General features: G+C 37.0%; 1 protein-coding gene across 5 annotated transcripts in view; it reads right to left on the minus strand.

The window, feature by feature from the left end:
- Nucleotides 1–27,543, minus strand: part of LOC150089027 (lissencephaly-1 homolog) — a 212,618-nt gene that overhangs the window by 73,775 nt on the left and 111,300 nt on the right. For all 5 annotated transcript variants that reach the window (XM_090369785.1, XM_090369784.1, XM_090369782.1 and 2 more), the window contains 3 exons: nt 20,108–20,204; nt 15,623–15,694; nt 6,689–6,791 (listed from right to left, as the gene is read on the minus strand). In XM_090369785.1, the coding sequence (XP_090225911.1) occupies nt 6,689–6,791; nt 15,623–15,694; nt 20,108–20,204 (272 nt within the window). The remainder of the gene's footprint in view (nt 1–6,688; nt 6,792–15,622; nt 15,695–20,107; nt 20,205–27,543) is intronic.

Raw genomic sequence — 27,543 nt, forward strand, 5'->3', positions numbered from 1 at the left:
CCATGAATCAGAGATGAGATACGGTCGACGAACATTAACAGAATTTGTGTAATTTAATTTCTACGGTTTCTGCAATTAATAGTTGTGTATAATTACGTTGGACACTAAGTATTTTGGCCTCGTTAAATAAAAAAATGTTTTTCGTTAATGGCGTGAAAGACTAATTCTGATACTGCTGAACGAGAAGCACGAACTGAGGCCGCATGTTGATTGACACGAATATTCAAAGGAAAACGCGTCAAACCCTGATAAGACTAGTTGCAATCACCGCAAGAAATGTTGTATACCAGGTCATTAATTTGACTATTACAGCTCTGGTTCATACTATTTAATTTATTCCCATATGATGCCTTTGAGTTAGTGTAAACTTAGTTTCATAACTAAATCAAATAGGCTGAAAAGTTTGCTTAATTAACAGGATGGTGGAAATTCTAAATTCAAATGAAGTGAATTGGCAATGGCTATTATTTTTGGCATCACTTGCCAGAACTGTGTGTGTGTGTGTGTAGAGTATTAAACTAAATATTTTTAAATTTTGCTGGAATATTCTGAAGAGGGGTCTTCATCCTTGGGTATTTTGTTTAGTGTTCTAACACATGTTGCAAATAAAGGAATTTAATGATGATAATAATCTCCTTTTCTCAACACCAGACAAATTTAAAGGAAGATTTGTTAACTAAGTTGACCTAGGAACATGATTCAGAAACCTTAATATTCCTAGATCAACTAGAACTGGTTCAACTTATTCTTTTAATAACGTATACTAAATACCAAGTTGGCTAAACAAGGGTAATGAAAACTGCTAACTGTTAATGAGAAGCATAAGCTTACTCATCTCACTTGGAAAGTGAGACTGGTTGCTAAGTGGCTAGTCAACCAACACAAGTCGCTAAACACAGAACCTACACTTCACATGTAACTGGCTATGAAGAGAGGCTAATGTCACAGAATGACATTGGCAGATTGTAAGGGAAGTGTGTAACCTGTCTATGTAGTACCTTTAGGTATTACATAGACAGGTTACACACAGACAGAGAGAGAGAGATTGAAGTTTCTGCCTACTGACAACTACCAATGAATGAGTCAATTTAGATGTTACTGAAGAACGACGTTAAAAAATAAAATTAAATAAAAAATAAATTAATAACAAGTTAACATACACTTGCATAAATAACTAATTGTTTTCACTTCACTGCACACCTGAAACTAATACACTCCACTTTCTACCTGGATTTTAATAAAAACTGAATTATAATTTATATATACAAAGGGTACTAGGAAAGTTTTGCAATATGACGCAACAATGAATCACAGGAAGCTGCTTGTTGCTGCATGTTGAGACATGTTCATACGTGCATAGTAGCCGCCGCGCCAAGTCGATGGGCTCAGTTATTCATTAATAGTGAGAGTGTAAAGTGCTTGCGATGGCATCGTGGTCACGAAATGAGATAAGGACAGTTTTGCGGTATAATTTCGTGCGTGGTTTAACCATAGACCAGTGCTTAGAAGAAATGACTCTTGCACTAGATGATGATTGTCCACATCGTACAACGATATTCAGGTGGTATAGAAAATTCCAAAGGGGAAATTTCACTCTGGAGGATTCTGAGAGGCCGGGAAGGCCACGAACGTCAGTTACGGAGGAAAACGTTACTGCTGTGAGGAAAATGCTTGACGAAAACAGGCGAGTGACCTACCAACAGATAGAGGATACTTTGGGCCTAAATGCACCAGCAATTCGTTCGATTCTGCAAGATCATTTGCACGTGAAGAAACTTTGTTCTCTCTGGGTGCCGCATCAACTGACTGAAGAGCAGATGACACGACGTGTGACTTGGTGCCGGGAGATGTTAAAAAAGTTTGATAAGGGACAATCTCGGTATGTGAACGACATCGTGACAGGTGACGAGACTTGGCTGTACTATTACGATCTGCCGACCAAGGCTCAAAACAAAGTTTGGGTCTTTGATGATGACGACACACCCGTAATTGTCAGAAAATCCCGATCTGTAAAGAAGAAAATGATAGCTGTATTTTTCAAATCGAGTGGAATTGTGGAACGTGTCGTTTTCGACACGCAGAAGACAGTCACAGCTAAGTGGTATACTGAACAATGCCTGCCTAAAGTCATTGGATCTATGAAGAACCTGCGGCCAAAGTCAAGAATGGACACCTGGTACCTCCATCACGATAATGCTCCAGCTAACCTCGCCAAAGCCTGCACCGAATATTTGACCACGACAGGACTGAAACTTCTCGAGCACCCTCCCTACAGTTCAGACCTTGCTCCCTGCGACTTTGCACTGTTCCCACATGTGAAAATGAAGCTAAAAGGGAGGCGGTTTTCCAGTGATGAGGACCTTCTACGGGCTTGGGACAACGAGTGTGCTTTACTCCCTAGTGAAACTTGGCAGAACTGGTTTAAAGATTGGTTTCGGAGGATGGAGAGGTGTATTGAATGTAGAGGAAATTACTTTGAAAAAATTAAATAAACAAAGCTGTATTGCAAAACTTTCCTAGTACCCTTTGTATACACAGGGTGTCTCAAAAATATTGGTACAAACGTTTAGGGGAGGTAGGTAACATCTAAAGGAATGTGAATCGCATAGGAACCCATAACCAAAAACGTCACCGTAAGTCGGTACGTGACGCTGTTCATCAGTTCGCGAGGGGGAAAATTTCTAGTTTACTCATTCAAGCAGTAGTCGCCGCACGAAGAGCATGCACCTAGTGTGTGGATTAGCAGAGGGCCCACACAGTGTGTGCCCCCATGCGGCACAACATCGCTTTGCAATGATAAATGTGTGGGCAGATATGGTCGGTGACTGCTTAGTCGGCCCATACCTGTTACCATCCCGAATGAACTCCGCTAAATATCGGATCTTTCTTGAACAAGTTCTACCAGGGTTACTTGACAATGTTCCAGCAAATGTGAGACGCAACATTTGGTTTCAACATGACGGGGTGCCTGCCCATTATGGAAGGTGTGTTCGTGACCATTTGAACTGGTGTTTTGGGCGTCGATGGAATGGCCATGGTGGACCTGTTGCCTGGCCCCCACGCTCACCAGATTCATCGAGCCTTGATTTCTTTCTGTGTGGGCCCTCAAATCTATCGTGTATGAATCGCCTGTGGAGACGGAAATGGATCTCGTGGCGAGACTCGCCTGCGCTGCTGCTACTGTAAAAGAAACTCCAGGTGTGTTCGACCATGTCCGCCAATCCATGCTGCGTCGGTGTCACACATGCATCGAGTCTCATGGTGGAACCTTCGAGCATCTGTTGAAATGCATCCATCTCGCATTCCATTGTTAATATTATGTCAAATAAATGTTTGCCACTAATTACTGTCTTGTATCATTTCTGCTTCTTGTGCCTCTGCTACTACTTTCCCGTGACGTTTCCGGTTATGGGTTCCTATGCAATTCACATTCCTTTAGATGTTACCTACCTCCCCTAAACGTTTGTACCAATATTTTTGGGTCACCCTGTGTGTGTGTATATATATATATATATATATACATATATAAGAATAATGAAATAGTTGAAGGTAGTAAAAAAAAAAAAAAAATACACACACACACACACACACACACACACACACACACACACACACACACACACACACACACACACACACACACACACACACACACACAGTGGAACTTCTCTATTACAAACTTCTATTTAACGAATTTCTCTATATTACGAATTTTTTCACGAAACATTGCACCTGGAAACGAAATTACATGTAAAATTAACCCCATATAACGAAGTGTTAGTCTCTCTATAATGAATTTTTAAAAAAATTAGTAAAAGCATTTTTGAAGATTTTCAAGCATTTACTGCTAAACACACACACACAAATATACTGCCTCCTTCCTTCCGAAATTGCGCATTAGCATCTGGAATTAAATAATCATCCTTTTAGTGAACACTTGTAGCCATTGACGCCCGTAGGAGGGTCTTTGTTTCATTTTTGTTACAGTTATTAAACCAAATGGGTTTTCTTAAAAGTGGTCGTAAACTTTACAATAAACAGGGGAGATTTGTAAATTGATGTTGGCTCAGGGGAAAACGAAATTCGCTGCAGTATACCTTTAGCATGCTGCGGCGGCAATACATAGAATGCTACCATAGTCGGTTTTTAGTAACGCCTACTGAGTGACATTTGCTTCTCACTTCAATTATACCACGTGACCTTCATGTCAATCATTATATGATATGTCCGTTCTCATCTAACTGGACTCCCAGTAGATGGTTTTCATGATTTTTTTTTCCCCCCTGAAAAGTAACATACAGCATACATTAATCATAAATTTTCTTTCGTGTATATATGAATGAAAGCGGAATAAAAGAAATTCACAAAGTCGTATATTTCTTCAAAGGGAGTGATACTGTTGAATTGGCAAGCAAACATCATTGAGTAGGCAGTACCTGTACTAACAATTCACTATATGGCCAGCGCAGCGAAATTTGCGGTGTATGTATCGGCAAGCGCTGCAGTCCAGTAATTTTTACAATTGCGAAAACAATGTCGAAGAGAAAGTGTTTAAGTATTAATGATAAAGCAAAGATTGTTATGATATTGACCAAGGTTTTAAGAAAAAAGATGTTGCGGAGAAATATGGCATATCTGCAAGCAGTTTATCTATGATTTTAAAAAAATCAAGAATCAATTTTAAATGCAAAAGAAGGAGGAGCAGACAAGAAGCGAATTAAGTTGTGTATATACAAAGATGTTGATAAAGTTGTTCTAAAATGGGTTCAAATGATACGTGAAAAGAATACCAATATCGGGCCTAATAATTAAGCAACAAGCTCTGAAATTTGCACAGTCCCTTGGACATACAGAATTTAATGCAAGCACTGGGTGGCTAGATAAATTTAAGTGCCACAGAATTGTGGAAAAGGTTATTTGTGGAGAAAGTGTTAATGTAAGCGAAGAAGACTGCAACAGTTGGAGGAACAATACCTTAAAGAAGAATATGAGCGTAAGGATGTTTTTAATGCTGACGAAATGGGTTTATTCTTTAAATGTTTACCGAATAGAACACTTGCTTTTAATTAAGGATGATAAATGTTTTGGCGGAAAACAAAGCAAAGAAAGAATCACTGTGCTAGTTGGAGAAAATATGACAGGAAGTGAAAAATTAAGACTTTTAGTCATCGAAATATCAAAAAACCCAAGATGTTTTAGAGGCACAAAATCTTTGGAAGTTGACTACACCTTTTAATAAAAAAGCATGGATGACAAGTGATATTTTTGAAGAATGGATATTAAAACTAGACAAGTGTATAACAAAAGAAAAAAGGAAAATCACGTTGGTAAGTGGCAACTGTCCGGCACATCCTGTCAAACTTAAAAGTGCGAAGTTGTTTTTACCACCAAACATAACGTCAAAACTCCAGCCAATGGACCAAGGCATTATTAAAAATTTTAAATTTCATTAGCGAAAGAGAATAATAATGAAGATTGTCAATGCGTTATCAGAAAATAGAAACTTGGAGGTTACAATTGATCTTAGAGATTGCATCTCTGAACTGGCAAAAGTTTGGACAAACGATGTCACTGAATATACTATTCAAAATTGTTTTTCGAAAGCGGGATTTCTGGACGAACAAGATGAACTGCCCCTTTCACAACTGTAAAACTTTTGGACATTATTAAAATCGTCCGGAAACATCGAAAATGAAATTTTTTTTTTTTTTTTTTTTATCATTGTTTTATTCTGTGTTTTTTTTTTTTGGCCAGTGCAGCACAAGCCATAGGCTTTCTTGCACCATGCGGCCATTACTAATACTAAATAACACTGGATAGTTATGTTTATGTAGATCACAGCAGAACATCCAAATGAAGATGAATACTGCTGAACATGCGACCATGATCATGAAGAAATTAAAGATGATGCATCAGAACAACCCGTAGAAAAGCCAACTCGCAAAGAAATGATTAACACTTGATTAACGGTTTTGTGAAAATATTCCTGATAATGTTTTTAATGCTCTGAACAAATGAGGTTTTCTTTGAGAATCGGACAATTTTTTGATTGTACTGTGAAAACGAAAATTACAGATTTTTTTAATTTGTGATACTTACCGGCAAAAATTGTGTAAATGTAATTTAAATAAGTATGTTTTTGAAATAAAATACATTAAAAATAAATGTAGATTCGTTTTCATTTTCTAATTAGATAATGTCTAATAAAAAAGATATTTTGTGTATAACGAAATTTCTCTATAACAAATTTTTTTGCTGGATTTATTGAATTCGTTATAGGGAAGTTCGACTGTATATATGTTTTTTAATGTTTAAGCTGCAATTGATATAAGCAAAGAGTAATAATTCATGATTACGTATTTAGAAGGCAATAACTTTTATGTGTGCGAGAGAACATTATTTCTGCACATTTGCTACATTTCCCATTCATTCCTCCAGTACAATATATGATATATGGATATCCTAAATGATATGCATAATAATTGCTGGATTTCTTGATTTGTCTGATTTTAATGCAATTTAGGATAGCACAACAAATCTTTCTAAAACACCTAAATATAAAATTTTGTGACTCTTGTCCATGGAGAAAAGACATATTACAGCTGGATGGGCAGATGGAAGGATAAGGTTAACGTAATAGGTGCATATATGTGGAATATGCCTAAAAAGAGAACATAACAGGACTTACCCAGTTGCCACCTCCCACATTTTAATGGTCTTGTCACGTGAAGATGATACTATATGATCACCACTGGGCATAAAAGACACAGATGATACATTATGGTCATGGCCTGGAAAAGAAAATGATTCCAAAATAAGTAAAATTTTACCCAGTAGGAGAAAGCAACAATACCGGAGATACACATCAGAATTAAACCTCTAATCATTCTTCAAATACCATTATAGAGAATATACATTTGGGCCATCCAAACATTTTGGCTAGGGCCCAAAAACAGATAAAATAGTGGACTACAGGCCACAAGAACAGTTCCTTACAACTAATTATGCATTTTTCAAAATATGATATTTATTGATCAGCACGCTAACCTGAGGCTCTTACCTAAGGATCCCACAGGTACCTCCAAGGCATATCGCCCGATTGCGCTGCTTCCCATTCTCGGCAAGGTTTTTGAGAGACTGCTGCTCTCCCGCTTCCAACCCCGATATGAAGCCAGTGGTTTGGCATCCTCGCTTCAATTTGGATTCAAACAAGGGTGCTCCACAATTGATGCTCTATCTAAAACCCTCAAAGTTGCAGAACAGTCGGATGCAACTTATGTACTGGCAATCTTCATTGACTTCAAAGGAGCTTTTGACACAGTGTGGTGGCCGGGCGTTCTTCAGAGGGCCAGAGTCTCTAACTGTACTTGGAATTTCTACCACTGCCTCAAAAGCTACTTCTCTAACCGCAAGGTCAGCATCAAAACAAAATATCACTGCATCACCCGACATCTAACCCGAGGCTGTCCCCAGGGCTCCATCCTGGGGCCAGCTGTCTGGAATATGATACTCGATGACTGGCTCCTGAGGGACTACCCACACACTACTCAGCTTTCTTATGCCGACGACATGGTTATTATCATTGAGGGCCCCACCCGCGCCACCATAGAAACCCAGGCTACGGTTGTTCTCGCTGCTCTGTCCGTATGGGCCACGGAAAATAAACTCTCAGTCTCCACTGAGAAGAGCAAAACCCTCCTATTAAAAGGCAAACTGGACTTCTCCAGACCTCCTACCATACGTTTTAATGGCTGCCCACTGAAAAACTACCGATCGGTGAAGTACCTGGGAGTAATTTTGGACGACAGGAGAACTTTCATTCCTCATATCCAAGCTATCAAAGAAAAGATAAAAAATTACATCACTATGTTAGCACACTTTACCCGCAAGGACTGGGGTCTTAAAGGACCAACTCAACGCCTTTTATACTGAGCAGTATTTATACCAATTGTCACATATGGAGCTGCAGTATGGTACCACCGAATGACCTTGGTGCATGTTCAATGTAAAATTCAGCAAATTCAACGACTTATGCTACTACAAATGACCCGCGCATGTAGAACGACATCAACTGCCGCCCTACAGCTACTAACAGGCCGCCTCCCTTTGGACCTCCACATCGCTTTTATCGGACTTTCTCATGCCATCAAGAAGAATAAGGAAGCTGAATTCCTCACTATTCAAACCCGTACCGATACCAACATCAAAAAGGAACATAAACGTGTGTGGCTACAATTCATAAACTTATGGCAAACCTGCTGGAATAACTCCACAACTGGTGCAACTACTAAACTTTTCCTTCCTGAGGTAACCTACATCAACAAGCAACGTTCCACTTGGTTCTTCCCTAACGTCTATGCTTCCTTCCTATTAACTGGCCACGGGTCCTTCAAGAGACGCCTTCTAGAGTTCGGCCTAGTCGAGGATGCCCTCCGTACCTGCGGAGAACCTGAAGACTGGGATCACGTGATGCACTCATGCAACGTATACTTAGATCTAAGAAACCAACTACTCCTAGACCTCCACACTACATCACTTCGGCCAGAAACCAAGTTATTGGAATCTAATGATGCCTTCCGTGCACTGACCAGTTATGCCAACGAGGTCTTTCGTCGTCGCTGGCATCACCGGCAACTCCCGAACACTACTCCTGGATAACTTCCTCTAGACAGCAACTGATACCCAGCACCGGAAACTTCCAGACATGAAACTGCAAATGGCGGACAGCCCTGTCGACGCCGCTCCGTGATTCTCCATTGTGACGATCCTGGACTCTTTAATTTGAACTTTACCTATTCTCTTCTTCCTACCCACAGTCTTTCTCCAGGACTCCCACATGCACCTAGCACTCTTCCTGCTCTGTTTCGCCTGGGAGGATGCCTACGCTCTGTCATCCTCGCTATCTTGTCTGTCTTCCACTTTCCTGTCTCTTCTCCGCTCTTTCCTTGGCCCTCCCCACTCTCGCTCCTGCAAGAGTGTGGACGGCCCGTCAGATGTCTTTTACTCCCTGGTCCGGCTCCTCGTGCCAGTGGACGGATGCTGGGAGGCTCCTTCCTGGTGATCGCGCCTCCCAGTAACGAAGAGGCCAGTCGAACAACACAAACAACACACTACTCACACATAACCCACATTTGTGACTGGCTTTGCTATGTTAACAGAGTATTTAACGCGGATTTGTGGGAAACCACGGGAACCGCATAACAAAAAACACTATGTCCACTACTACTATGTCCACTATTTATTGATCAATTTTTATATTTACAGTTTATTTTTTACATATAATTAAATAAGAAAATCAAATGCTATTATTACATGACACTAATAATATTCTTATTACCTGGTTGATAATGTTAAATATTGAGGAAGAGACATAAAATAAAGCAATACAGAAAAAGTTAAATATAGTGAAACTCTCTAAAGCAGATGCCAGTGATCAGAAGAAAACGACAATTACAGGAAGGTGTCTGCTTTGCAGAGGTCCATGTAGCCAGTTTCAACAATTCACAAAAATGAAATTCACTGTAACTGGTTGCTCACCGAGAGTTTTTTTTTTTTAATTGTTTTTCATCGTATATTATCATTAGATATGTGTCTTAACGTAATAAATAACACAACTTTTATTACACACATTATGCAAATTTACCAACCTAGCTTTCAGTAAAAATAAATATAAATGGATTTGCTTATAGCAGTAATTTCCAAACTAATGAGATTTACGGACCCCTTCAAAAATCAGAACATGTTTGCAGACGTGTGTGTGTGTGTGCGCGCGCGTGTGAACACTGGGTTTTCTGAAAAGAAATTTCAAAGTTTTATGTGTGAAACAACTCAACTTTATTCTTATTTTTATACAGATATATAATAATAACTTTATTTATCATCGGTTTGCCATACACAGAATGGATAATTTGAAATATGTATACAATTATATTTAAATTAAGCAATGTTCTATAACAAAATTTACTGCGATTCTATCAGCATATTTTTTAAGAAAATAAACACATATTACTTGATACCTTCTGAACTTTTCGTGGAAAATTTCAAAGTTTAAGTAGGTTCCACCATCTTGGAACTGGTCTATTAGTGAGCTAATATGCAAGTTCTGATATTAAAAATAACTGATTTGGTCTTTTAAAAAGCAATATATTATATGCCATTCCCTTGATCACATACAATTCAAACTGGTATAAAAAGAATTTTTTTTTTGTATCAGCTGTGCGATCAAGCAATTGGCGCAGATACCAGAAGAATGTTTATTCCTGTGTTCCAATTCATCACAGAATAAATCTGTTATTATTACTATTATGAAGTGTGTATAATTTAAACTTATTTATTTGCTTAATCTTACCCAAACATACTATACATTCAAGAACATGACTAAATTAAAGGGATTCACAAAAGGATTATTTTGGACGAGTTAAAAGTTGATTGACGTACACCAAATAAAAGAGATATCTATTATAAAATTAATCTCACATTTCATGATGATACCATAAAATCCCATTGCAACAAACTTCTCAGGAGTGCACAAATCATTTTGTTGTGTGGAAATTCTGATCAAATGAATAACACTAATAATTATTTCAAAATAATCATAATTTGTTCAACTAAATTCTATGCACTTTTTTAATATATAAAAGTAGTCATTTCTCCTTTATTTTACTTAAATGTTAACTTTAAAAATCAACAATAAATACCATATTTTCTGAATGATAAGATGTATCCATTTCTTGGAAAGCAAATTTTGGGAAAAGTATTTTATTGCATATATTCAAAACCCAAAATCACAAGTGCTTCAAATAAATATCAGTATAAAATAAAGCTTTTACTCATAATAGAAGGCCAATAACATGTCACTGCTGCTGTCACATTTGTCATTACTAACGTTACGGTCTGATCTTTCAGTTTCTTCAAAGAGTACTTCATCTTTGGGGGCTGTCAAGAACACTGCTGATTCCACATTTCTCAAAAAACACAGCAACTGTCTTGTGTTTCGCTAACCCCTACCAATTTTTGCGCCACTTCATACATCGGTCGATTCACGTGTCCTATTGGAGTGAAATCATGATCTGGTGCCTCTGGCCATTTGGTCCACTCCCCACATGGAATTGATCAAAAAGTTGTGAACAGGATACATAAAAATGTGTCAAATTATTTTCATAGCTTAACATTTTGCTGCTGACTTTTCCAATGACCTTTTTGACTGGGGATTGAAAAACCATGGGACTGAATCGATCTGAACTGGTGAGAGTAGAGACATTTTTGAGCTTTTTTCTCACTATGACTGAATTAGTCAGCCTCCAGCAAAGGTTGCTTGACATCCATTTTTCCTTCTGTCAAATTGGAAGAAAAAGTTCTTAAAGTTGGTGAATTTTCGCACCAAGTAGATTAAAACCCAATGCTGCATATTTGCATTAGGAAACAGTGAACATATTAATGTCTTATAAAATACCATGAAAAAAAAAAAAAAAAAACTGTATGTCAATGTCTTATGCAGTTTTTTTTTTGTATCACCAAGTACCTATGTTGGTAGGCAGAATAAGATGAATATCCAAAAAATCAAATATCATTCAATAATCATATTTTTGACCAAAGAGGACAAAAGTGCTAAGAAGTCCATGAAAGAATGACTAGAGTGTTTGGGGAAGTATCACCCAGTTATGCAACTGTTGCAAGGTGAAAAAGGATGAGTCAGTTGAGGATGATGATGCAAGATCTGCCTGGCCATCTGAAACAATTGCCATTATTGATGAAAAAATTTTTAGAAAGCAGATGTAATGTGTCTGAACTTGAAAAATTTCCCATGAGAGTATTTTAACAGTAATATATGAGCACTTAGGAATGTCCTAAGTTTGTGCGAAATGCATTCCCAAAAACCATTCTATTCACTACAAGTATCAAAGGGTAAAGTCATTAGAAGAGAATTTCTACTAATTCAGATAGATTTTTATTCTGTTTGGTTAATCATGATGAAACTTGGCTATATTTTTATGATCCTGACTCCAAATCAGAAAGGATGTAGTGGAAGCACAAAGGATCTCCAACCCTGAAAAAGTTTTGAACCAAACCATCAACTAAAAAAGTGTTGGCCTCAATTTTCTGGGCCATAAAACGATTGTTATTAATTGATTACCTTGCACCTAAAACCACAATAACATGGGAATATTATGCCATCCTAATGCTAAAGTTAAAAGCTGCAATTCGGGAAAAAAGAAGAGGAAAGTTGGGTTATCAGGTTTTGCTTTTCAACGACAATGCACAAACAAATTCATTAATGTGTATTTGAACAATTAAGTCACCATAAGTGTATTGAGCTTTGGGGTGAATACCCAGGAAAATAAAAAACAGAAGTTTGTACCTATGTCATTTATATTCAGTTCTCAGAACTTTGACTACCCCCTGTATGAATACTTTAAAGGTTTATTATCTGAGATGTCCAATGACTGTAGATGGTTAAGGCCTCCCAGAATTACAGATAACTCCATGTTTAATTCAGCAACTGAACCATCCTTTGTTGCCTCTGGTGTGATCTGAAATGGTGACCAAATAAAAAGAGCTAGATTTTTTAGACAGCCACCTGGACATTGACTATACTGTCTGTAGCCTAAACAGCTAAATATAAAGACATCACTACATGTGGCCAATATACCTTCAGACCAAATGATGCTAGAGAATTTAAGACATTTTCCAGGGAAAAAATGGTAAATAAAATTACAAAATACGTACTACGAAAGTGAAAATATTTGTTAAGAGATTCAATTTTAATAAAGAACACATTCAGGTATATGATATAATAGACTTATTACTTATAATATACTTGTTACCTTACACCACTTTTTGTTTTTAATATTAAATTATTTGAAAATGTGAGTCCAGATTCATCAGTAGATTCAATTCAATTTCAGATGAAGTAAGTTAAATTCGATTACTAATGTAAAACTATTTTTTTTTTATCAAATGAGTAAACCCTTACAGGAATGTTTTGAGAACAAAGAACTTGAAATCATGAAAATACCAGCAGTCCTTTGTTATGGTTCTACCTGATTTTTTGTCTTTTTTTAATTTCCTTTAGGAAAAAAAAGAAAGAAAAATGATAAAAAAGAGTGGACTGATTTTGAGAATAATCATTCAAAAGTGCAAGGGGGGGGGGAAATGATAAAGGGTGGACTGATTTTGAGAATAATCATTCAAAAGTGCAAAAAAAAAAAAAAAAAAAAAAAAAAATAGTGGAAGATATGAATTCTTTTACCACAACTTTTTTAAAACTACCTTTTCTCTAAACAAAGCTTCCCACATATGTATTTATAATATGGAACACAGTGTATTCACAATTTTTGCAAAATTATTTTTTCATTGTAAACTAACATTTTCAACTTTGAAAGGATTTTGTAGTGTTGGGATTTTCATTAAAACTATTTCTTTCAAAGTAGACTTGAAAAGCACTAATAATAAGGGACACCTGGGACCTGAAAAAAATTCTTATAGCAAAATTTCGATTTTTTTAAAAGTCAAATCAAAATTAAGAAATCCAGCACATTTCCTCTTTTAGAACTAAAAGATTTTCAGAGGATTCCTAAACAAACTTTTTGAACCTAAGCCACGCTCCTTTAATCACTGATACGTTTACATTAATGTGAGAGCTTTGGACAACAGAATAACCCATCCATTTTTTTTTTAAATTATTCCTAAAATGTTACCTTTGATTCTCATTACAGTTAAGACTTTTCCTGTGGATAAACAAAATACGCTTTTATCATTATTCCTAAAATATGTACTGTGATACAATTTCAGTTTAAAACACTTCTTATGGATAGATAAAAAGAAATATTAATGCACACCGTGCATTACATTTCAGTTACATTAGCAAGGAGCAACAATTCATTTATAAAAATGAGAGAGAGAGAGAGAGAGAGAGAGAGAGAGAGAGAGAGAGAGAGAGAGAGAGAGAGAGCGTGCGCGAGCAAAAAAGCAATGATTTATGTGCAAACTGAGAAAATCTTTTCTGCACATCCATCACATTACTCATTCATTCCTCCAACCAGTGCATGGCAACAAACAATATCTAATACTTCAGCTATAATGTTCAGCATATGCATAGTCTACTTGATCTATATGGAAAAAATTAATACAGTGGATTCTGCTTATTTGGGCCACTGGTTAATCGGGGCAGCCGTTTATTTGGGACAAATCTTAAAGAACAGAACCAAATCGAGAAAATAGCCAGGGTTTGCTTCGGTTAATTGGAACAACACCGTTTAATCTGGGCAGGAGACCACAGCACTCTAGATTATCCTACAATTGTCTCCAACCATACTATGTGGTTCGGTTGGATTTCTGGAGGTCACAACCACAAAACAATTACCAGTCCCCTGTTTATTGGGCTTTTCTGTTAGTGCTTCAATCATATATAAAAATTAATTTTCAGAATCTGCTCTTCATTCCTATTTTTTAAGCTTCATAACTTGTTACTCCATTCTCACTTGCGTGTATCGTGTTACTTGCAAGTATGTGCTGTGTTCTTTGTTATTGAATGCTTATCTTTTTTTACCATTTTAAATTTTAACCCCCACCCACCAATGTCAGTGAACAGGAATGTCAACTAGTTAGTATGTACATATTACAGTACGTATTAATTAAGCTATGCACGTAAGTGTAAATTTATTTTTATTTTGCTAATCTGTGTAAAATATTCTTCCGATTTTCATGTTATCATTAAATTTTTTAATTGGTAACGTAATAAAGTGTAAATTTTTACTTAATACAGTATATCTTTACTTTTATAGCCTGTGGATAATATTCTTCCTATTTTCGCTAATTAGAATCGCTGTTTAATAGAATTAAACTTTAATTCAAAAACGTGATCACAATGACCGGCGCTTACTACATATCGTATAGTGAATGGTACTTTACTATGGTGAGTTCATCGTAAAGTGATTTGATCGTACAGAAAATCAATTGTAAAGCTGTATTTTTAACTATATATGTGCAACTTCGCATAACTGGGGCAGCCGCTTAATCGGGCCAAAATGCACTAGTCCTGATGTGTCCCAAATAACCGGAATCAACTGTATTCTACTAGTCCAATTTTAATGAAATTAGGGAAGGCTTAAACTGTTCCAAATGAGCCAAACATAAAATTTCATGAAAACCCATCCAATGGGAGTTGAATTATTACATGTAGAGGGATGGGAAAAGATAATAATTGGACTTCTATTTTTCCAATTTTAATGAAACTTGGCATGGCCCTACAAATCTTTCTAAAAGGCCTAAAAATAAAATTTTGTGAAAATCCATCCAGGTGGGTGGGAGAAAAAAATAAATTATTTTTTTTCCCACATGAAGATGAAAAAAAAAAAATAAAAATAATAATAATAAGTAAACTAATATAAAATTTGAAAATCTGTCCAATGGGAGTTGAGCTGTATATATGGATGGACAGACAGGGTGAAGGAAATAGGCATATTATAAATTACGATAATGCACCTAAAAAAAAAGAAGAGTACTGAAACTATAACAGAAGTCAAAAATAAAATAGAAATACGTCATCAATGATGTATAATGTGGAAATGCTACAGATTAACATTTTTTTTTTATATGACTACTTTCAGACTAAGTTACCTACCTCTCATAGTTCTTATACAATCATATCCTTGAAAATCCCAGAGTTTAACTGTCATATCAGCTGAACAAGACACTGTTAAAAAAAATAAATAAATAAACTTATGATCTGAAAACAAACTGCCAAAAAATATGCAGTTCAATGTTCATACTTAAAATGATGCTGAAATTTACAAAATGCAACTCTTGGGTATACCTTGTATATACAGGTTGATTCAAGAAGAATAGTAAATATTTTGGAAGGTTATAGTATTGATTATTCTGAGTCAAAAAGTTCATATAAATGTGTCCAATTCTCAATGAATGTGAAGATGCAGCTGTTTGAAACTGGCATGCACAAAGCCATTATGAGAGGTATCGAAGAACGATAAATGACTTATTGTTCGTATTTATTGACTTTTTGAAAGAAACAAAACACAAATAATTGATAAATTTTTTTACAGTTCACAATAAATGTTTGAAAATCCCACCGCCAACCTCAATGCACTTTGCAACTCTTGTGGTAATATGACGTGTTGTTCTTCTGAGGTTGTCTTGGCATTCCTTTATGAGGGCAGCAGTATCCAAAATGTGAGTGAGCAATTTGCCTCTTGTATTCACCTTTTCTTTGTATACTGCGCTTTTCATCCACCCCCACAAACAAATATCTAACGAAGTGAGGTCTGGAGACCTTGGTGGTAAATGAACAGGACCACCGTGGCTGATCCATAGTTCAGGGAAAGTTCGATTTAGAAATTGTATCACCAGATGGGTATAATGTGCAGGAGCTCCATCATTCTGAAAGTATATACCAATCCTTGTAGCCAAGGGAACATTCTCGAATAGTAGTGGAAGTTTGTTTTGCAGAAATTCTAAGTAAATGGGCCTTGTAAGACAATTTTTGCAACACAACAGGCCCAACCAACTGATTGTTGATGATACTGCCCCACACGTTTAGAGAGAAGAGATATTGAAAATTTGTTTCTACAGTGGCATGTGGAATTTTCATCTGACCACCTACGAGAGTTACCGGTGTTGTTGATACCATCACAGGTGAAAGTAGCTTCATCGCTGAAGAGAAGAGTATTAATGAAATTAATTGGCGATTAGCATTTATCCACAGACAAAATTTCAATCGCTGGGTGTCGTTGCCCGGTTAAAGGTGTGGTACCCGCTGTAGTGAAATGGATACAAGCCATGTTCACGTAATGTTTGCCATACTCTTGTCTGTGGAACACCGATACATGCAGAAATTCTTCATGTGATAATAGTAGGTTAAAAATTCTTCATGTGATAAATAGTAGGACTACGTTCTACCGATTGAAAAATGTGTTTTATTTCATCCACATTTTGTTCATTTGCACATTCACAAGAAATATAAGCACTGGGAACTGTACTAGTAAACACTCTTGAATCTGATATTCCGCAGTTAGGAAACTGTCAAAGGAATTCTCTACAAGCAGCAGTAGCACTTCCACCGCAAAAACCACAAACAAACACCATATCAACATATTCAGCATGCGTGAAGATGTATGGCATTCTTAACAACACTTCTAACACCAAGCAGCATTAGGTTATAACTGCTTCTTGGTCACATCCAATTCAGGACGCTGTGCATGCCAGTTTCAAACAGCTGTATCTCTGTATCAAACTGAGAATTGGACACATGTTTATATGAACTTTTTTACTCAGAATAATTGATACCATAATGTCACAAAATATTTAATATTCCTCATGAATTGCCCCGTATAGCCTGGTATAACTCAGTCTACATACAAGGCTCAATATTTGTTCCATTTGCAGATACCACTTGAAAAACTTAAGTATCAGGACTAAAGTAAAAAATTCATGGGATATCTGGTTCCTGTGCAACGCAATGTGTCACCCCCTCTCACTAGTGGATGAATCCACTGCTTGGCATGTATATTGGTACACTGCATTCATGTAGACAGTAAGTCGACATCAGTATGGATAAACGTCATAAGTTAACTGGCTTTGAAAGGGGGATGATAGTGAGTGCCTGATTCATGGGCCACCATCGTGGAGGTAGTACGGAAATTGCACTATCCACTTAGTGTTTTATTGTAAATTGTTCTGGTTTTAAAAATAGTGCAATATCATTCTTACAATGACTGATGAGTATACCAAACAGCTATATAGGGAAATAGAGTGGGCTAGCAAATGAGAATGGCTCATAATGGGGGATTTTAACTTTCCAGATGTTGACTGAAATTTGTGGGCTGGTCACTCACACACTAGCAAGACTTTTGTGGATTTCTTGGGTGCCTATTTTTCTACAGCAGAATGTTAGAGGCAACAACAGGAAGCAATACTCTTGATTTGGTTATCAGCAGTGATTCTTTGTGCATCAAGAATCTGCAGGTAAAAGACCCACTGAGTGGCAGCAATCAGTGTACTAATGTGGAATTTAATTAAAGACATAAGTACTGTCAAGGGTAAAGGGAAAGGCTTTTGATTTCGTAAGGGCGACTATAGTGGTCTCAGACAATTTTTAAATTGTGTGCAGTGGAACCAAATGATGATGTTACTAGCAAATTCTAGATGGGAAGTAATCAAAGAAACTACTATGCTTTTCATACCAACAAAGAAATACCATTCAAGGCTTAGACCTAAATGGATATCACATGAACTATTGAGACATGTGGCAGAGAAGAAAAGTGCACGGGATGCATATAAATTATACGGAAGCCTAAGGTAGATATAAATTAGTTTGTTATTGTTTGTTATTTGGTTTTTAGGAGCATTAGCAACTAAGGCCATATTGCTCCGGGATATGCGGTGGTCATTCTCTGACCTTTCCGCATCCTCCGTATTTGGTGGTGACGGGCTCGAACCCCGGTCTAATCAAGAAGCATGTGCTACGCACTGCTGCTCCTTCCCACCTGGCTACGGAGGCGCCCATATATATAAATTAGTCTGTAATCAAGCCACAAAGGAGGTTAGGCAAGCTAAGACAGATTATGAGAAGTTTCTGGCAGAGAATGCCAAGAAAAGCAGTAAAGACTTCTATTCTTATATTAACAGTAGAAGGAAGGGGTTGAATCACACTGGGCCACTTGATGTCAGTGGGTTGACCGTTGATTACCCTGCTCAGACTTTGCTAACAAATTGAATAGCTATTTTGCGCATTCACACGAGGAATTCTTTATGTGTGTGTGTGGGGGGGGGGGATGTCTGAAGTTTATCCAACTCCAAGGGGCAGCTAAATGACTTTGTGATAATTGAAAAGGAAACATTAGCCCTGGGTCCCTATATTGTAATCTACAGAACAGATTTTAAGCCAAATTGTTAATCCAACTGCTGGAACTAGATAATGTACTTGCTTAAGAAATAATGGTCATGGGTTCAAATTCTGCCTCCAGTATGGGTGTTGTGATTGTCCAATATTTTTTAATACAAGGTATAAATAGTACAATGATTTTAGCAATCAAATTCCCTTAAAAACTAAATACATACTACTGTATACTATTAAGTATGATATTGTAAACTAGTATCGTATTATTTCATGATACAATACTAGTTTACAGTATCATACTTAATGTCATATAGTATCGTATGATTTTATGATTAAGATAAAAGATTTTAAACATTGTAAACTACACAGTAACATTATCATGTTACAGTCTAGGAAATATGTAAAACAGAAAGAAACCGGTGTTTGGAAATAAAGGTCAACAGATCTGTAATTAACCAGAAATATCACAATCAAGGTTTTCATAAATAAACACCTACTCAAGCTATCTGAAATGCAATATTGCCATTTTAAAATTTATGTTTGGAAATATGCAGTAAATGGTCAGATATCTGCACAAAGGATATTCTCTATGCTAAATTACTTTTTACAATAGAAAACAAATTATCTTTCTTATGTCATACTGTGGCTCACTTTGAAAAAAAAAGTTTTCTCAACATTAATTTACATGTTTTTAATGGAGGGAAAAAAAAAAAAAAAAAACACACCACACAAGATTTTCAAAAATTTGCAACAAAGCCAATAGCTGATTATGAATGCACTCCAGGTAACTTTAGTTTTACACAGACTGCAAAGATTGTTGTTGTAGTTGGGCTTTAGGAGCATCAGCAATACTGTCTGCAAATTGCATGTGTTCTGTGGTCAATTTTCTGTTGGCTGGACGAAAAACCAGTTTCTGGGAGGAAAAAAACGTGCTACTCTCACCTGAGACCAACTAACTCAGCCACATTGTGAAAAGGCCCATGGGACAACAGGACTCTAACTTGGGTCTTCCCACCTGGTGTGGGGAGGACAGCGATTCTACTAACTGTACTACCCATGAGGGCACAGATATTGTAAAGCAAAGAACTCACACTTTAACCTCACAGCCATTAGGCTGACCTGTAAAATACTAGTTGTTTTGGCAACACAGCTATTGGATTTGTCAAGCTTTGTATTAACTTCCACAATAAAATTTAGAACGAAACTTATGTTTTGTTATAAAAATAGTGCACTTAACTTAAACAAATTCCTCACCTAACCATTTTCCAGTGAGATCAAAAGCAATATCCTGAACAGAATCTGTGTGACCTTTTAAAGTTTTTTCATAGTCTCCTGCTTCATAATCCCATACCTGAAAAACAAATAATATATATTAAAAACCAGGCCCATAAAATTAAATTTTATACAGAGTAATTAAACTGATCAACAAATCTTCATATTAAAAGAGAAGCAGTAATGAGATGTGTAAATAAAGAGCTTGTTATTAGCTAGTAAACAAAGCCTACAATGATGAACTAGCAAACTATGTTTTGAATGTAATGTTTATTTGCACTAAAATGGGAGATGTTTTTTTTTTTTGGTAAATTTTACTAATTTTTCTACCAGGGTGTCTCAAAAGTTCTTTCACACAATGTAAGGTTTATTTGATCATAAATAAAATTACAAGAAGAAATTAATCTGCAAAATACAGGCCATCATTTTTTGATGACTTTGATCCATCTGTCTGCAAGCAGTTGAATCTGGCTATGGTACCAATCCTTAGATTTGGAGGCAAAAAAAACTTATAACAGGACTCTTTGCCTTTGTCAAATGCCTCAAACCACTGTCTGTAGGGATGCAACCATAAACCGGAACAAACTGTAGTTGGATGGTGCAATGTCAGAGCTGTATGCAGCAGAATTTCTATATTGCCCAATTCCTGGATTTTCGCCTGGGTTAGTTGTGCTTGTTGAACTGGGGCATTATCATGTTGGAGGAGTATGCATTTTTGATTGATCAAAGCTGCACGCCGACACTTCAAAACTATACATGTATGCGGTCCAGTTATTGGCAGTACAGTTCGGCATCCACAGCACAACTGTTTGGAACAAGTTCGAAGTGCAGGACACCTTTGAAGTTCCACCAAACACACCATCTTGTACTCGGAGCAATCTTGCTGAACCACCATTTGAGTTTCTTTATTGCAGGATACCCAGTGGCTTGCTGTTGTTATTTGGTTTTTAGGAGCATTAGCAACTAAGGCCATATTGCTCCGGGGATGTGCGGTGGTCATTCCCTGACCTTTCCGCATCCTCCGTATTTGGTGGTGACGGGCTCGAACCCCGGTCTAATCAAGAAGCGTGTGCTACACACTGGTGCTCCTTCCCACCTGGCTACGGAGGCGCCACCCAGTGGCTTGCCTTGTCAGGATTATGCAGAAACACCCATTTCTCATCACAGGTTATGATCCACTTCCAGAACCAGTCATCAAGGAGATTATTGTCCATGAGTTATTTGCAGATGTCAAGTCGTTGCTGGGCATATCCTTCAGTCAAGTCGCACGAGGGTGTTTGCTGACCAAGCCAAGTTTCTGCAAGTGGTGATCGATTGGGTCTTTGGAAGGGCCAAGTACAGCTGACAATTCACAGGTACTGGAATATGGCTGCTCCTCCAGCATGGTGCACAGAGCCCTGTTGTCCAAAACAGATGATCATCCCAAGCAGGGTTTGTTTTAGAAATGGTCTGTGTCTCCATAATTGAAGCAATTAAACCAGTTTGATGCTGTTCATCTATTGATCATGCCTTCACCCTCAACTTCACAAATTTGTTCAGCAGCTGCCTTTGCACTGAAGTCTTTTTTTTTTTTCAGAAGAAACACAGAATTACTTGAATTGCAATTTTGTAGTCACACATTCTTCTTACTACAGTTAGCCTAAATGAAACAAAACAGCAAAACAATTGTGTATATGTGGCTGGAAACATGATTCACAGTATCAAACGTGTATAAAAATATCAACTTTAGTATAGCAATATTATCGATAAATAAACCTTACATTCAGGGGAAAGAACTTTTGAGACACCCTTGTATTTCTCTCTATCATTACCATTATGATGTATGTAACTGTGATCAGTTTTTAAATTAGATAATTTGTTCAAAAGTTACATTAACTGTGGATGAAATTGACAGTTTACATTACTTATAATTAGTGTGCAGAGTAATATTTAAAATTGTAGTACAGGATATTTTAAATGTTCTTCACCATATTATAATTAGTTTTATTGAATAAAATATGTTTTCCATTTCAATTTAATTTTGTTTATCTCTCTTGGGAGGTTGTTGTTGTTATTTGGTTTTTAGGAGCATTAGCAACTAAGGCCATATTGCTCCGGGAATATGCGGTGGTCATTCACTGACCTTTCCGCATCCTCCGTATTTGGTGGTGACGGGATCGAACACCGGTCTAATCAAGAAGCGTGTGTTACGCACTGCTGCTCCTAACCTGGCTACGGAGGCACCCTCTTGGGAGGAAGAAGTGAGAAATGGCACTGGCGATTCCCATGGGAGTTATGATCTTATTGCCTGTATTCAATATATATCTATGTGGTGCTATATTGCTAAAGGTGGCGCAGTTCTGTGTGCTAGATGCAGGGATTGTATTATCTTCAGTTAAAATTTGACACAAATGTCAAGAGAGACAATCTCAAAAAGGTGAGCAGATGCCCTAGACAGCAATAAATCTGGCAGGCTCAGCAGTTACCTAAGCATTCAATGCCTGCCAGATGCCACCCTACAGAATTATTTGGTTGACTGACATACTTTTGCTAGAGTAAGTCTCTTAAAAAAAGAGAGCACATGCGCTGGTTCAACAGTTAAATTTCAATAACGTGACTATTTAAGTGGCCCTACCAAATGGATCATCAAGCACTGACTTTTGATTCTAAGTGAAATAATTTTAGTGGAGGTCCTCGATTATTATGGAAACTGGGAATATTTTCTGAAACAATGACAGAAAAGAAAGAGTATATGTAGAGTTGTCCAGAGAGTGGGCAGCCTTGTTTTATCCCTCTGGAATACGGAAAGTGGCAGGTGAGCTGGTCGTTCAGTTTCAGGCAGAATTTGGCTTCCTTGTATAGCAGACGGATTGTTCCAATGATGCAGGGTCCATATCTTACAGGTTCAAGGACTGATAATGTTACTAAAAATCTTTGTTTTTAAAGGGGACCACAGTGTGAATGGTTATCCAAGTGGAAACTAATGAGGGGTTTTTTTAGGAGCATTAGCAACTAAGGCCATACTGCTCCGGGAATATGCGGTGGTCATTCCCTTGACCTTTCTGCATCCTCCGCATTTGGTGGTGATGGGTTCAAACCCCTGTCTAATCTAGAAACGTGTGCTACACACTGCTGCTCCTTCCCGCCTGGCTACGGAGGCGCCAGAAACTAAAGACAAAAAAAAAAAAAAAAAAAAAAAGAGAACTGGGTTACTTGGTCATAAAATGGGCCAGTGTTACTGCATCTGAAATTCTGCCTAGCGCTTTATCAAATAATTTTGAAATTTAGATACTTTGCAAAGCTTAAAAATCTTATAAATGATTCAGTATTCACAAGTACTATTCCTAGATATAGGGAGTAGATGCTAAAATTTTTCTTAGCATGATTTGTTCTAGCTGGTAGAAGGAATGCTGTGTTGTAAAAATGGAATTCATTTGAAAATATAAGACAAGGAATGCAGAGGAGAGTGTGTGTGTGTGGGGGGGGGGGGATTATGCTTATCAAAAGCTGACTGGAAATCAAATCAAATCCAGGCAGAATTTGAGTATGTGTGGTGTGAGGTGACTAATGGTAAAGACAATGTTGCAGGTCAAGTGACATTCCAAGCAAATGTGGTTTCCTCACCACGAGTGACCTCAATTTACCTCTTATGGACCAGAATAAATAACAATTAACCAAATGGATAAATATTATTTATTTTAACATGCTAGAGAATGTAAAATGGACTCAAACATCCTTGATCTGGTTCTTCTCACTGAGAATCTGGACAATATCAAGGATTTTTCCAGATTCTCAATAGCAGGTAGTGACCAGATCATGAAGGTGTGATATCATCAGACACGATTTCCAGTCCAGTGGAAGAAGGACATTAGGCTATAGAAGGAAAAGAGTGGGAGAAAGCAAAAGCTTAGGGGAACTCCAGCATTACCTGAGAATTTAGAAGACAGATAGGTGTGATGTACCTTGATTTGAACCTCAGAACAGAACAGTCAAGTACATACCGCTCTGATTCAGGATGATTTAATTTTGTTGGGAGATTACATTGTCAGGAAAATGATTAACATTTTGTATAATAAGGATAGATGGACTGGAACCACGGCAGTGTGCGTGTTGAGAGCAGTGATGTAACCAACAGATTTTCAGCTTTTAAGGGGCATAAAAAGGTCCTTATTATTCAAGTGGGGGAATAATGATATTAAGCTGAAAACATAACTGAATACCATGAAAATGTCATGCTGAAAATATGCCACGTTAGATCAGAATGTGTCTGCAATTCCGCATAGATACGATAGGAGGGATTATAATCAGTGTGACCCACACTTGTAGGTAAAAGGAACCCCTTTGATAGAGATGGTATATATTTGAACAAAGATGGTGCAAAGTCCCTTGTGAACGTGGCCTTATTATGAATTCAATATGCTCCTTATTGATTCAAGCAAGTGGAAAGGAAACTAATTTTTAAATCAACTAGATGACTTATTTGTATCACCATGTTTGGAAAAGTACTTGGGACAAAAATATTCCAGATCTGATTTAGAATATTCCACAAACCAGATAATACCATAGGACTGCTAGCACAGGAAATACTTTTTTTATCTTTTAAAAAAAGTTGTTACAGGAAACACAAAAAAAAAAAAAAAAAAGAAAAAGAAAAGAAAAGGTTATTGTAGTTGACTGCAGTTTTTAAAGACATCGATTTCAATTTCGTACAGCTTACAGTGCCACATGGCTTCTATAATTTGGGGGATGATTATTGCACAGATGGCAAAAACAATAAAATTACAGAATATCTTTAAATCAGTAAAATCATGAATGCATTTATACCATTAAAAAATAAAGCACGGGGAGGATGGCGAGATTTTTATATTATTATTATCATCATCAGCCATATGGTGCAAGGAAGCCTTAGGCTTTTGTTGCATCAGCCACAAAAAAAAAAAAAAAAAAAAAAATCCTGAGTTACCCTGAGAGAGTGAGAGAGAGAGAGAGAGAGAGAGAGAGAGAGAGAGAGAGAGAGAGAGAGAGAGAGAGAGAGAGAGAGAGAATGATATATCCAGCTCAGGACCCTGGGTGTACCAATTCCATACTCACTAGATGTGAGCTCCCAAACACAAAAGGTATTAGAACTTTAGTTCCATGCATGGCTTGAAGATTAAGATGAAAGAAGATACTTGTTGACATTACAGTTGAATTTCTGTAAATTATAATTTTCAGGAAATGTGTGAAGGGAGGTTGTTCCAAGAAATGGAAGTTGGAGGAATAAATAACGAAGAAAACAGTTGATTATGGGAGTTTGAAGTTGGACAGTAAAAGAATACCAAATGGTTAAACCATGTATTTGGAAGAGAGAGTGGGAATTGGCGACAGTTAAATCCCAAGATTTAACTATAGAAAAGACATGCAGCATAAAGCAGATCTATGAGACAAGGTGGAGAGACTTAGTAAGAAATGGGTCCTTAATAAATCTAACTGCTCTCTTTTGAATGTAGTCTAGAAGCCTGAGAGAAGTCATGTGGGCACTGTGCCAGATGTGGGAACAATATTCCATGGTAGGACAGATTTGAGGTTTGTACAGAGTGAACAGCTGTTTAGAATAAAATGTAGAGAGCAAAAAAGAAAACCCAATTTTTTGATGTAGAGGAAGCAGTATTTATGATGTGCTTATGCTAAGAAAGATTAGAAGTCAGGGTAATACCTAATAGAGATATGTGATTTTGTCTAGAAATCTGGACATTGTCAAAGATAAACATAGGACAAGGATCCTTTTTACAAGATATAGGACAGAACTGAGTGTTAGAAGGGTTGAAATTAACTTATCTTTGTCCAAATGGAGAATTAACCGGAGATCAGCATTTAAGAAATTGGTAGTAGATATTTGAGAAGTTGAAGATGTTTGCGCAAGCAAGATTTCTCAAATTGGAAGGTCAAATGCAGCATGCTATCATCAGCAAAAAACTATGGATAAGGTTTCCAGTCAATGGAAGAAGGTCATTAATATACAAGAGGAAAAGAGTGGCAGCTAGAACTAAACCTTGGGAAATACCAGCATTAGTGGAGAAGTTGGAAGACAGAGCTATCTACTATCACCTGCAGTGAGTGGTTAGAAAAAAAACCGGATCCCCAATTACATAAAAGGTTGACAATCCATATGTTGGAAGCTTATTTAGAAGGCCTTTATACCAAACACAATCAAAAGCTTTTGAAATGTCAAGAGCAACTGCTTGAGTTTCACCAAATTTTTCCATCAAACTTATCCATAGATGGTTAACAACCAATATATTGCAAGTTGATTGACACTGACAGAATCCATACTGGCAATCATTGACCAGATGGAAGTTTTCGAAATAGTTTAGGAGCTGGCAGTTAATGGATTTCTCCATTACTTTAGAAATAGAAGTAATTGCAACAACAAGTATAAGTGGATGGGAGCGATTTGTCACATCACCCTTTTTAGCAACTGGCTGGATATGAGCAAATTTCCAAGCAGAAGGAAAAACACAAGTGGAATAAGGGTAGAAAAAATAGGCAACACAGAACTAGAGTAAGTTCAGGAGTACAAGTGGAGAAATACCATCAGGACTGGGAGCTTTCTTAGCATCAAGATTGTTCAAAATCCTTCTGACATCCTTTTGACAGAAGACGCAAGAGGCACTGAATGGGAGACTGAATGTACTGGGAGATTGATAGGATGTGGTTTACCAAGTCATCAATACAAGAGTTAGAAGAAAAGTAGGATGCCAGCAGGTCAGCTTTATCTTAAGGGGCAACAAAACCATCTGGTTTTTGACAGAAGTGGACAAAAGTTGCAGCCAATAGCTTTGGCAAGAGACCAGACAGGAAGCAAGTTTTCTAATCTTAAGCTGTTCAAAATCTGTTTTGAACTGATTAATAACTGTTTTACAAATGTTGCAAGCTTTGATGTAGGCAGAAAATAAACCTGGAGATTTAGATGCAAGGCAATTGTAATATGCAAAATTTTTATCTTGAATAGCCTTAGCACATTTATTAGCAAACCAAGGTCTAGGTAAAGGATGAAATTTTAAGTTGGAGTGTGAATAAAGGATTTCATCCCTACAAGAATAATTTCACAAAGATGATAGCAAACATTGATATCAGAAATCTTAAAAAACAGTAATCTAAACAAGGAAATGTAAAAAATCTCAAAGGTCATCCCATTTTGCATTCTTGTAATGCCAAACAACTTGAGGCTGAAAATGGACTCAACAGAGAGACTACATTAGAGAAAAGACCATCATCAAGTTACAATTCAAGATGTCAAGAGGACCACTCATTTCGACTGTGTACTTGGAAGAGTGTTGGCTGTGTAGGTAGGATTCTGGTAGGTAAATGGTCAATCTGTATGAGAAAATTAGTAATTGAAAAAACCACGTGATTAGAAAATGGAAGCCTAGTTATGAACATTAAAATTGTCAAGAAAA

This window comes from Mastigoproctus giganteus, chromosome 3, assembly GCF_048544385.1.
Source record: "Mastigoproctus giganteus isolate SK-2022 chromosome 3, ASM4854438v1, whole genome shotgun sequence".
Lineage (NCBI taxonomy): Eukaryota > Metazoa > Arthropoda > Arachnida > Uropygi > Thelyphonidae > Mastigoproctus > Mastigoproctus giganteus.